Here is a 13,706-nt window from a genome sequence, read left to right on the forward strand (position 1 = left end):
AAAAGCTAAACCAGTACATGGGATGCCTTCCACCCCGAAATAAACCACTTACGGCTGTACTGCACGAGGTCGATGCCTTGCCCACGTTTACTTGCTTCCAGTCCTAGCCAGTCCTCGTACAAAGTTCGCCAGGATTGCTCCGAAACTCCAAAAGAAACCCTCCGAAACTGTCCATCGGCGCTGACGAAGGCTAATGGGCTGGCTGGTTTTACCTTGCCGTCCCCCACAGTTAGAGTACGGGTACGGTCCCGTGCGCTCATTGCACTCAAGCATTCGGTGTTGTTCACATCCGCCTCAGGATTACACTTCCATTAAGTCAACCACACACACGCAAACAACTCACATCGTTGAATTCAATCCAACCCAGCCCACCGTTCGGACGCACTCTGCAACCCTGGAGCGACCGGGCGGTATATTTCTTTTTCCGTTGTTTCCGAGAGAACGGCTCTAGCCGAACCATACAAGGCCGTCCCGATACCTGCCGACCTTTTCGCATGGAGTTGAAGAGTCGTTAGCACCCGGTTAATGTTGGGCGATTACGACCAGTGGCCGTTTCCCGCTTCCTACGATAAGTAATCAGCCGGACCATGGTGAAAAGCTACGAATAGCACGCTCCCGAGTGGCACTAGTGGCAATAGTGGATTATCTTTTCGTTGCATGTTTTAATGGATACAAGCGAATTCAAGATGATCGAAAAGTTGTCTAATGTGCAAACAGGAGCACGCGAAGTTAGTTTTTGTTTTCTGCCCATGGATCATGTTACGCGGTTTCGTTGCTACGCCGTGTGTTGGTGCAGTGGGGAGAAATTTTAGTGAGGGCGGCTTTTGCATTAGGCGGCTTGCATGAAGGCTTTCCATATTTTGTTGCTAGAAGAGTTCTGGGAAGAGAACACTTTTAGTGTGCTTTAATGCAGGGCAGTAGTTTTTCCGGATAGTATTTAGTAGCTTTCTAATAAATGATAAATCTCTAAGATGTGTTCCAAGAGGAGGCTTAGATTTGTTTAGTACACTTTAGGATTAACAAAGGTGGAAATTAGATATCATAAAATCGTACCGAGACTAAAATAAATTGACAGTGCAGTTCATAGTAGGACTTATGAAACGGTGTCATTTGAGTAAAAGTATAACTCGTTTCCGAGAAGAAACATTTTATCTCTTGCAAGTGTATTTCCTCGTTACCCCACATCGATTGGGCGGACTATTTTTCATATCCTTGATTTTTCTAATTTATTTTGCAAACTCAATGCACCGAAGCAACAGAGAAAAAGTCAAACCAATGCTAAAAGCGTGTCAGTTGATACACTTGTTATGCCTGGACTGCAGTCGTCTCCATCGTTTTACGCCGGTGCTCGGATTCTTGTAAAGCTGAAGCTGCATCGAAGCGTAGCAAAACCGAAGGACGACAAACGCACGAGCGCAATTGTTGGATTACAAATCAAAGCACAAACCAAGTGCCGTGAGCACGTTCCAAACGATAGAATTCCATTTAAGCTGGCATTATAATTCTTTCCGATCGCATGAAAGGAAAAGCTTTTCTGGTTTGTTTTATTTTGCCTTACCCTGCGAGAGATCCGTGCCAAGCCGGATGGATCCTTGGAACGCCACGGGCGCGTTGGCAAGCAGCTTCACGTAATAGGGATTTTATCCACCTTTTAAATTTTAAAGCTGTAGCGTGCTCCTTTTTTTTCTTTGTTATTTCCTTCACAGTAAGTTAATGGGGCACACTTTTGATGTATGAAACATTAAAATAAGTAAATGCATTTTTTATTTTACTTCAGACGGATAATTGATCACTGATCGGGGTAAGAAGCTTACTAGGTCACTCAGCACATTATTCTTGTCTGATTCAACTCATGCATGCAATGTGAAAAAATATCCATCTTCAACTACCCAGGCAGATGCTTTATAAATTAGTTGAATAAGGTTTGTTTTTCTTCAAAACTTTGAACAGTTTATGAAAAAAAACTACGAAAACAAGTCTTCGGAAATAAAGGAAACGTGTTATTCAAATGTTTTTCTAAAATTTCTCTCTTTACTGTTTGGAACTTAAAGAGGTTTATGATTTCAATTTTTATATATATTTTATTATTTTAATTTGTTTTCATTCGTTTTGTAAAAACTTTTGTCCAAATTATTAAAACTTACGATGTTCTTCATATTTATTTTATTTGTGTTATGTTACACGTTATGTGTTCAAAGTCTTCAAAAATAGTTCAAATGTTCCTGTTGTTTCTTTCATGTTCTCAAGTTAGAAACAAAGTGAAAATTAAAAACTAAACCCAAATATTTCATATGTGCCAGAAAACAAAAAGAAACAACACTTCAATATAATAAAAAATACACTATTAAAGCAAACCAGCTTACTGACAGAGGAAAGGCAAATAGTTAGACACCAGGTAACAATCCTTTTAGCGTAATGAATTCACCGTACGCAAATATTTCACAAATTTACCGACAAACCATCCTGTCACAAGTCCGTTTTTTCGTGCTGTATCGCGGCTTGTTTTCCGTTGCGTGTAGTGTTTTATTTTTGTATGACCTTATTTATCTATTTGCTGTCTATTTTGTTTGCCCATCAACCAAACAACTGTCAAATGACAGCAACAAAAAATGTACCCCTTACACGCATACAGTTACACTCAACAAGCGACCAAACGTAATGCACTTGTTGATAGCTTTTTTTATTAACCCATGCAACCCGTGGTTTGATGGGAACCGCATTGCAAAAGAAAAACGGGTGGCACAGACACAGGAAATTCTCTGTCCGCCAACACACTCTGTTCCGACCGCACGTACTATGTCAACAGTATTCGCATCGCATGTAGTGGTACGACTTTACACTGTGTATTCAGTGCTGATGTTTGGCGGGTGTGGGTGCTACCACGGACAAACATATTCGTCCAATGTTTCCCTAGCCCACACTGGCACACACTTTAATCATCGTGCAGCAGAAAACAAGAATGAAATACAAACGAAAAATGTTTGTGCATGATGCACAAATTATTGGTGCTTGAGTGTAAAGAAAAAACAAGGATAAAACCCCCATTTTTCGTCCGTTATTGGCAAACCTGATAGCAGTTGTTTGAGTTTTGAATGCAAATGTGCAGTTTCACTTAAGCGCATTGATACAAATGGGCTTTTACCTGAGTGTGTTCATATTTGTTTCGGTAGTGGTTTTTTTTTCATGGAAAAGGTAAAGTTTTGTTTTAGTGAGCAGCCCACGCACGAACCACGTTTCACGTATTCAAACAATCTGATTAATATTGAATAAACTCCACCTAACTCCTCGCTGGCTAGATGCTGAGGGTAAATACTTATTCAATATTAACACACATTTGTACAGCTTCCACCGATGTGACAGTTGAGTCAACAACCCGCAAGTCTGTCAAACCGAAGTGCTTCTAGTGTTTCACCAGTGTTGCTCCCTGCTATTTGCTATTGAAATTTGTAATTACACTTTCAACCGTGTGTTTGCCATTCGCCTCCGCACGTCTTACAAAACCCCCGTCACTAGCTATCTCTTTCTAATTTCCAGCAAAACAACCCCTTTTCAACCACACGATTGATAGCATATCCTGTGACAGAAAGGGGGACTTAACCTCAAAAAAGCGGTACCACTTTCGAAGCGTCGTCTTTCGCATTTTCTAGCCCACGTTTACTCCTTCGCTAAAATTATTTACCTCACCCAAACATGCCAAAACAACGAAGCAGCTTATTTTACGCCTCACCCTTTCGCCAAAAGATGGTTCCATGAATTGGTCGCGGTATTTTAGGTACCGAGCACGGGATTGATAGCAGATAGTGCTATGATTTTTCAACCGTCGACCAGGTTGATACTGAACGTTGTGGGGCGTAAAGCAGCGCTTCAAAAGCACTCGGCCGACCAACCACTGTCGACTGTTTGCATTCTGTAGCGACACGCCGAACGGATTTCAGCAAACGCCCGCACGTCACTCACGTCACTCAATTAACAGTCCCGGCGAGACAATCCATCCGGATCCGGACAGGCTCCGTGAACACCGTCACACAGCCGTTCGGCGAACGGACAGAGAAGGAGCTTAACTTTCGTCGCGGTGACAGTTTGGGAACAGTTTTTTCGGGAGGCAATACGACGTCGACGAGCATAGGGAAAACAATGGGAATTCGCTTTTGCTCGTCATGCATGCATGTGCTGTTCTGTCAGCAATTGTGTGTGTGTGTGTGTGTGTGTTTGGGCATGAATGTGTGCGTGTATGTGTGAGTGTCGGGTTTAAAGAGAGAAAATGTTGCCCGGCCCCCGTTCGCCCCCTTGCTTTGCCGTCCCGCACCATTTCGAACCAGAAGTTACGCCCCCCCGTTCGCACTCACCTTCCCCGGGCCATTGCTTTACCATTCCCCCTTTCGGCGTTGACAGGCGGCGCTTGAGTGTTGATGATGGCTGTAAGAAAAGCCAAAGTTTGAACACATGAATACGTGTGCATACGATGTTGCCATTCTTCCCAGTCCCGCTGTTCCCCTTAAAGCACTTGGTTCCTTCTTCCACCGTTCACCATTACTTCCTCCTACATGTTTCTCCTGGTTGCCTTTGCTTTTTGGTGGGTTGTGGAAACCGTACGGGTAAAGTCGCAGCAACGGTGTACGCTTTTATTAAATGAAACATCTATACGTATGCACGTTAAAATTGACCCATTCATGTTTTGCTTTTGGGTTGTGTGCTTGCCAGGAACAATAAGAATTATTCGTGTGACAAGGTTTGATGGTAAGAAGCTTAAAAGTTACTGTCATGCTACATTTCTATTTCCTGTCACTCGATGTATTCTCTCTCTTTCAACATTATTTTTTTTAACTAAATTGCCTGTTATAGGCATTATTGAAACAGCGATAGCATACAAACAACAACCACGCTTCGCCGTCCAGATGGACGGTGAAACTCGTTTGTACAAATCTGTTCGGGATAAAAGTTAAATTAACTAACTTTATTGAATTTCCCGTTTACCAGTTCGGGAACGTTTAGCTCCTGCAATGTGTAGTCAAAATCATTACCACCAAAACCTCTCCAACCCTTGACCATCTTCACCGCTTGGCACGTAGACAAAGGAAATGAACGCGGGAAAGCAAATGAAGTCCAAACGTCCGATTTCCGCAATCTTGCACGAAAACATTTCCACACACCGTACACCATTTGACCGTGGTCTTATCTGGCGCTGGTTCCGTAGTTTCAACCATCACCATAATCGTCCATTCTCCTGTTTCTGCCAACAATGTTTACCTTCGAGCGTTCAGTTTTGTCTGCTTTTCTGGCATTTTAATGCTGCTGGTGTTGGTAAAAAAGGTATGGAAAACCGTTTATCTTCAACAGGCGCCAACAATCTGTTGAATTCGATTGAGAGCGAGCAGACATGAGCTTCAGTTGAGGTTTTTGTAAAAGATTTTGGCAACGCTTCCGGCACGAGCGGGCATGGCAGAATTTTCCTGGTTCGCAGATTTTTACCAACAGCTCACCTGCCAGCCAGCCAACAAACAGTATTTAACGTTTCTTTGGGGCTATTAGACTGAACGCCAATAGTGTTGCCCGTTTATAAATCAATTTCAACAAATTTCCCATGAATAAATTTTCGACATCCTACTCTTTAGCGTCTGGCTGCTGCTAGTCCCGCTTACGGTAACGGATCAAGTTTGATATGCCGAAACGAGGCGTTGCGGCCCACGGTAATCGCGGACAGCCTTATCCGTTGAACATCTTGCTTTCGAGGCAATGTTTACGATACAGGTGAGAATTTCTATTCCCAACAAACGATAAAACAGGGCCCCTTATTAGAAGAGCGTGAGTTTCCTGTTAGTTAATTCTTGTTACACCTCTGGTAGGATTCTGGGTCATATACATGGTTTTTATGGAGTGATTTAGTCATTTATTTCGGTTTTGTTGAACTTGATTACATATTGCTGATGGTTTCGCTTCAATCTGGAACTTTTTAACCTACGCTAAGCAAACTTTGAATTTTTTTTTTGAATTGTTATTTTATTTTAAGAAAATGTTTGTCTGAGCCGAATGATGAACCCTAGTTTAGATCATGACTTGTGTTATACTTGTGTATAAAACTGGAACATTTCGCTATGGAACAATAGCTACCGTTGGCACTTGTTCTGTCCGGCTGTCAACTTAAAACACCAGTCCCCGTACTACCGTACCCTCACCAACACCGTCCCGCCCTACAAAAACTTCCACCAAACACCGTTAAACGTTGCGTTCCTTCCAATCTGCAACCGTCACTCACGGCTGTCAGTCAGCTAAAACGTTAACCTCTTGATCCTTCCTAATGTCAAATGGACCCAGGGTCCAGGCGAAAAAGTAGATTCCTTCCAGTCCGACACAACGAAAGGAAATGACTTTGGGACTAAAATTTATCGATTCTTCTTCTCATCCGGTTGTCCTTGGTGAATCAACTGGTGAAAATGGTAATCATGATGTTAGGGATGATACCCACGAAGATGGACACGCGCAGCATAGTTGGTAGAGAAGGAGATGTCTTGCAAAGCGTACTGCCATTGTGCCGTCCGCGCGCTGCTCCACCGTTGAAATTGCCAGAGATTGACGTTTCGATTATTGGCCCAAATTGGGTTGAAATCAAGCGGACTTAATCTTTACGTAAGATTTCGTCACTTTCATTCGATCCGAAGAAGTGCCGGAGACGGTGAGGAATGCGTTTTATGTCAGATTAATATTATTTCAATATCTTCATAAGAATGATGCTAGTTTGCTTGGAGCTCATCATTATTGTGAAGTTAGTTATGGAAAGTAAATCTGATTACATAGCAAAATCATAATTTGGGGCAGTTTGTAGATACGAGAAGCAAATCTTATTCTGAAGAATTGCTGGTGAAATGTGAAGCACATGTCTAGAAAGCTGTGTTGATGCCCTATTGAGTATATCTTGAAACACCTGGAAAGGTTTGCATCGAACTGTGAGATCGTCAAGATCGAAGTATTGCGATCATTGCTCTCAATGTAATAGCTGGGATTGAGATAAAAAATTGCAATCGTTTATTACTGAAAGTAAGCAATAGTGAATTTCATGTCTGTAAAATAAATGAATCGCAGCATTACATTCAATCCTGACGAATCCCTCGTAACAACCTCAACCTGGAAACACTGTGATGCTACCAACGATAATTATGTTAAAGCATTCTTGGAAGAGTTGAAGGTTAGCGATGAAAATTTTCTCGATAACCCATCGGTAATGAATAATTCATACTTGTTAAACAGTATAAACATGAATGATGAATAAAATATCATACAAAAATCCCTAGAATTTGCAAACTTTTTTTTAACAAAACCAGTGAGCCATTTTTCCGTGGAAACCGTAAAACTCTGTGTGCTACAAAGTCAGCGTTCTGGAGCCAGCAACCCTGGTAACCGCAACACAACAAGCCCTAGAGCTGCTAATCCATCAACCGGAGCTGTATCACCGGAAGGTTGCCGTCGGAGGAAAACGGCAAGCAAAACTCGCACTGCAACTTGCTGCAAACAAAAACACTAACCGCGTGGCTGCCATCTTCCCATAAGCGACCCAACCCGGGTCGCTTTTCGTGCTTTACCATTTTATTTTTATTTTACTCAAAAGATGTTCTTAACGAGCGGCTGCACACTTTGCAGTACAGTTTGCTCTGTAGAAATTGTTTGTGCTGCATTTTTTTGTTTGCTTCACATTTTCTATACAGCTTTCTGCTTCAGATAATCCCCCACTTTGGCGATAGATGCAACGCAAACGAAAAAGAAAATGATGCAATTTACGACTCACCACACAAACGGTGGTCGAGCCGGCGCAGGTTCGCTGCGAAACTTCATCACAAAGCACTTGTTACGGGGCGGAGGCAGTCATAACTGTGGCGGAGGCTGCAAGACTTCTACCTCCAATCTTTCGCCAACTCACTCAACTCAAAGATGTTGCCGCGTGCGTTTCCGCGTAGGAAATTAATCCTTGACACGGATAGGTAAAGGTCGAGCGAACTGAAGCAAAAATCATTAAACTGGAAACATCATCCCGGCATAGCGGCTGGGGCAGAAAGCGACCGAGAATTCGGTACAAAAATCGATTCTACCTCGCAAAATGGAAGGTATGCAAGAAAGACACGATTTGACGGTAACGAAATGTAACCGCACCAAAGGATCACGTGGGTGCCCTGGGGTGGCCCGCAGCAAAAGCAATCTCCCGCGAGCTCATCGCCCGCCCGGTTGAAATGAGAACCTTACCGCGGTGAGTTTGTGAAGTTTCGGGCAGAAACGGGGAACGGTGTGCAACAGTTGGAAAAATATTTTCCCTACGTTACTTCACGGCTGGTCGCGTGCCTGTTGCTGCTAGAAGCTCGTTCGCTCGTTCGCTCGCTGGAAGCAGCCGAGTCTGACGCATGAGCTTTGAGGCGACCGGTCGGTGGAACTGTCTTTTGGTGCTTTTGGCTTCACAAACAATAAAGTATGTTGAACATTTTTCTTATTCAATTCCTGCCTGCAGCTTACATGTGGAACATACTTTTGTGGCATTTTTTTGCTGGAATTATTTCTATCTCTCTCACTCGAAATGTTTACATTGGAGCGTTTACTTTACATGTTTCTTTTTCCGTGGCAGTCGATTAAAACGATTAAATTGAGAATGTTTAATTAAAATAATGAACGTATGGGAAGAAATTGTTTGACGTCCGTACGTTCGTTTACGTTGCTGGCGCTTTGAAAGCTTTCCCGGAAAGGGTCTGATGCTGATGCTGTTGTTGCTGCAGTTGTTCAGTTGTTAAAGTTCGTCTCCGTCATAAGGATGCTCGTTTTGCCCAATGGTGGTGATTTTAGTGAGCATGTCCTTGATTTTTTTTGCACTTTTTCCTACGTACCGTCAACACCAACGCTTAGACCAGGACCAGCATCAGCGAAAGAGCTCCATAAAACATGATAAGTACAACTTTCGAACTAGGTTCGCCAGCACCACCATCCAATGGCACACCAAGCGTCTCTCGTCTTCCAACGGCCCATCCTACAGGCCACTAATGGAATGATTTATGGTTGTTTGGCAGGTCATTTACCAGTTTACCCGGATCTTCATCCACCCGGTAAACCGTCGCGGGTACGTACGTATGTTTCCGCACGCGATTTTCCACCAGGCAAGCAGGCAAGCAGCAACCCCAGAACACAACTCTAAATAATTCACAATCCCACGGTACTGGTGGTACTTTTTGCTGGTTTTGCTTCGCGCCGCTATCGAGCGGCGGGCAGACAGTGGAAGAATTATGACCCACCGACAATGTCTGCAGCCGACAGCAGCAGCCGTTCAACAAGTGTCGCTGCTAATTGGCTAAATGGCGAAACAAGCGGACGGGCGAAAAAGTTAACACAAATAAAGCAAATAAACAGCAACACTAACTAGCACGGCATGGAAGTTCGACTCGCTGATAGCCAATACGTGGAGTAGCGCAAACGGGGAGAAAAATGGGCTGAGTGTAGTTATGAGCAGCTTTTCCACGCAGATATGTTGTTGTAAAGTGAAAAGGTGCTCACCGGCAATGTTTTTGGCAGGTTCATTTCTACAAACTTTATCAGCTCGTACAACTGAAAGCTAGCTCGTAGTAATAGTATAGAACAGTACAAAAAAAGCATGGCCAGCTTCGTACCGATTTTTTCCGAAGGTTTGCCTGGATGGAGCAACCTGTTCACCCTCATGAATAACATTTTTCAAATATTATACACCGTACGTGAAGTGGATGTACAAGTGGAAATAATATGTCAGCACACTCAACATTTAAATACATACATTCTAGGTTTTTCACCAAACGATCATCAGATTTGAGAAAAGTCAAGATTAAAAAAATTAAACAAGACACACCTCGTTAGTTTGCTGAAAAGTACATGCTTCAGGAAAACGTTGCAGGAACATTTCGACGCTTTTCGAAATTTGAAACCACCCGGGCATAATTTTTGTGGTGAATGTAATGAAGCTTCAAGGATCATGTCAGCTGTGTTCCTTTTAAAATTATCTCAGTTTTCTAGGAATTTCATGTTCCTATTCCCATGTTGTCTAATTCTTCTTTTGATTTACAACACATTTCCTGAGAATAAAAGCATACGAGCTTAATTTAACGTGACAATATGTAAAACGGCATTTTTGTTTCAACTGTCCGCATGACTGTGACTGTCACTGTGTCCGATTTGAATTGTGAGAAATATTCATTATTCCTTTCCGGATATTTTACACAGTTTTATAAAAGTATGAATAATGGACATAGGAAGATTCGTGTTACACGCGTCAGAAAACTCCAGTAAAAATGATTCATCAGTGGAGCACAGAAAATTTTTCAGTTTTTTGCCATATTCTACACAGTTTGAAGGATTCTATAAAACATAAAAAAATTATCCAATTTCATTTATTTACCGTGTATTGGAAGGAGAAAAATCATTCTTTGTTTTCTACCTTCCTGAAACTCATTGTACTCGTTCCTTAGAAATTTGTTCGATGAAGCTTTTCCCAAGAATAGTATCTTTCAACATAAATCATTTACATATATTTGCTGGAAGTTTTGAAGGAACTGTGCGAATTGATTTCATCAGAAAAGTCACATGTAATTATTGTGCTACATGATTTTTTTTTATATTTTCCAGCAATAGATTCAAATTTCCCATCCAGACACTAAAAAATATATTATATTAATATTAAATATTATTTTCCTGTAGTTTTCATTCGATCAGGTTTGTAAAATGTTTTTTTTTTTCTTGTTTCCAACGCACGGTAATAATCAAAATCATCTCAGCTTGGGGACTTCAGCCTTAAAGCTTAACCAGTAATCAGAAACCTCTCAGTTCTCAGATTAGATCGCTTTCGCCTTAGTCCCTCTTGTTGCGCCTTCTCTCAAACAATCAGTTCATGTTTACTGGCAACTTTCTCCTCGAGCCAGACTCGTCACCTCCTGCTGGGTGGAAAAGAAATTGCATAAAACCTTCCCGTTTACAGCTCAATCGTAAAATCGTAATTGAACGAACTCGCTCACTTGGCGTTCACGAAACGCTTAGGGAAAAGGGAAGAGATTGGGCGGTTGTAAATACTTCATTACTTAATAGCGCCCAATCTAGCAGGACGTAAACCTGGCATCCATTGCATGCCGATTTTTAAAAGCATTTTACCTCGAACCTCGGGGCCAGTGACGTTTGTTGCTCTGCAAGTAAACATTAAGCTGCTGCCAGTAACAAAAGGAAGTCCCTTAGTGTTTCCATTCGTCATGGAAACGGCAAAAGAGGGATATTATCCTCCGGTTGTTTCGCTTGACAAAAACAAGGGACGAGTGGGATCGGTTATTTCTTAACAACTGCTACCGGACACTTAAGCTGTACCACGTACAGCATAAGAGGCTTTTGTGTACCGTGTGAATGGATGTAGGACGGTGTTTGTGTGGAACTTTGTGTATGGGAGAATTTTTTGAGGATGTGTTCGTTGTTGTTTTGCTTTAGTTGTTTGTAAGTTGGTGGAGTTGAACGAAACTAAAAGATAAAATAGAATATTTGCTTGTAATTTGAATCTTTTATAACATTTTCGCTTCATGTTCGGAATTAACACGCTCTGTAAAACAAACAAGCAACAGGCTTCTTTTCTGAAGTCTTTTCCACCACCAAACTCCGAATTGGAACAAGGCCAACCGTCTGTTACCATTATGGACACTCCACCACTACGTAATATCAAGCTGCGGATGATGATTTTATTAGGACTTTTTTTCTCTTTCTCTTCTGTAGTCCTGATCACCAAGTTTACGAGGCAATAAATATTGATGACTTTACTCCGGTCGGAAGCGCCAACAGCCAGCAATGGCGGCAAACAGCTCGAACTGTGCCGCGTTAGTGTTGATGATGATGATGATCATGGCGATGAGTGTGTGAGTGATGATGGGTATCCAGCCAGCCCCACCAGTATATGGGTGCATTAACATTTTCCGACGGTGCAAACGAACTAAGAAGCTCTCTGTACCATTTCGGCCAACTTGAAGTATTATGTATGGAACATAAAAGACAGAGCCAAAAAAATTCAATCCCAACCATAAGCTCGGGACGGTAGTTTCCGAACGGTAAAGCTAGCTGCGAAGATCAAGCTCTCCTTGGGAAAATGTTTTCACTTCAGAGGATTGAAGTAGTCGCCTACTCTCTCTCTCTCTCTCTCTCTCTCTCTCTCTCTCTCTCTCTCACTCTTATTCGATGTCGAAATGACGCATCTCTGTGTGTGGTCTGCCCACGACACGCGTAAGCAACAAAGCAACAGTCCTAATCCTTCGAAGGTAGCCCGGCACGCACATCACAAAGCTTCTTACTTGTTTGACGAACTTTGCGGATGACGTGCAGGTAAGTGTAGCAGCAGTGTGCGTACGTGTACGGATTACCACGAAGATGAAAGGGTACGACTGGTTCATCTGTGCGAGATGGCTACTATATACTGCCGGTGCCTAGTGCAAGTCCCAGTCGACGAGCAATTAGTGTGGGAAGCGGAATCAAACATGCTTCTCACGTACATACGTACCGAACGTATCTTTATTACAAGAGCAGAGGCATGGAAATAGTACGCTGATACACCAACGCCAACAAGCGTGGGTAAATATTTGAAGCAACTAAAATCACATTTTTCTCCAGAAGTCTATTGCTGTCTCTAAGGTCAACCGTGCAACAGGGACCAAAAGCGAATCGTCTGCACACTGCCAATCGCTTATAGTAGAATTCTTTTCGCAATTTTTCGCATGCTTCCTGATAAACCGCTACGGGATGGTTGTGCGCTCTGCAGATTTCACTAACTTCCAATTTTCTTCCTACTGGCAAAACTCAATCCGTAATAGATTTTTGGCACGCCGCGAGCTTAACGAACTCTAGCTGGCCGAGGTTTGCGGCTCCATTCTGGACGAGAAATAGCAAGGAGTACGGTTTAACCCATCGAATGAAGTGTAACGATCATAACTACACGACCATAACAAGGCAAGCACCGCAACCGTTTCGAAGGTAAGGTATTTCAATATGAGAATAGATCAACCCTCCGCTAGCTTTCGTCCGTCAGCATCATGAGAATGCAACATGCTTGCTGTCATGATAAAATACAAGGGGCCAAATGACGGTACAGGAACCGTTGCAAGTCTCGGACGGTATATGCCAACGGAAATATCCAACAATTTTCCTCAAGAAAAGTTAAACAATGTACGAATATTGTGTAGTTTGCTTTCCCTTTCGTGCAAGCTACGGCGGTTAGTTTAGGCACCTCATTCCAAAACGGTAATCTTTTCGTTAGTCCGGGCAGTTTTTTTTCTTATCTTCCACTAAACATTGCTATGTGTGTGGTGCCGTAGGATGAGCATTTTCTTTCCGAACAACCGCCATCTTCACAGTTCGTTACGTTTGACCTATCCTCCTCCGTCGTCAGTTATGGTGTTTCCTCCGGCTCTCTAGAGATGGCTCGATAGAGGAAAAGTATACTTGAAGGAAAATTGATGACCATCAAGCAAAGGGCGAGCCACGCTGCCACCAGGGAATGGAAGCAAGATGCCGTCCGGAAAGTTTATCAAACCGAAACCAGTCCATCCGTCGGCTTGGTTTTGTTGTCCATCTGGCGTAAGTGAGAGTATTTGTCTTGTTGCACTATTTATTTTATTATTATCGTTGTTTGTACGGAACCGTTTCGTTCCATCCATCCATCGTTTTGCTGCCGTTGAAGCGCTCAATCGTGGGGA

The 13,706-nt window shown here is 42.6% G+C and overlaps 1 protein-coding gene across 9 annotated transcripts in view; it reads right to left on the reverse strand.

Annotated features, from left to right (window-relative positions):
* The window catches only part of LOC118504356, a 148,113-nt gene that overhangs the window by 109,771 nt on the left and 24,636 nt on the right, over positions 1-13,706 (reverse strand). For 2 of the 9 annotated variants that reach the window (XM_036038744.1, XM_036038741.1), the window contains exon 2: positions 4,347-4,416. The exons of the other annotated variants lie outside the window; for them this stretch is intronic. In XM_036038744.1, coding sequence (XP_035894637.1) covers positions 4,347-4,360 — 14 coding nt within the window. In that variant the 5' untranslated portion in view covers positions 4,361-4,416. The remainder of the gene's footprint in view (positions 1-4,346; positions 4,417-13,706) is intronic. 9 annotated transcript variants of the gene reach the window in all.

Source organism: Anopheles stephensi, chromosome 2, assembly GCF_013141755.1.
Source record: "Anopheles stephensi strain Indian chromosome 2, UCI_ANSTEP_V1.0, whole genome shotgun sequence".
NCBI lineage: Eukaryota > Metazoa > Arthropoda > Insecta > Diptera > Culicidae > Anopheles > Anopheles stephensi.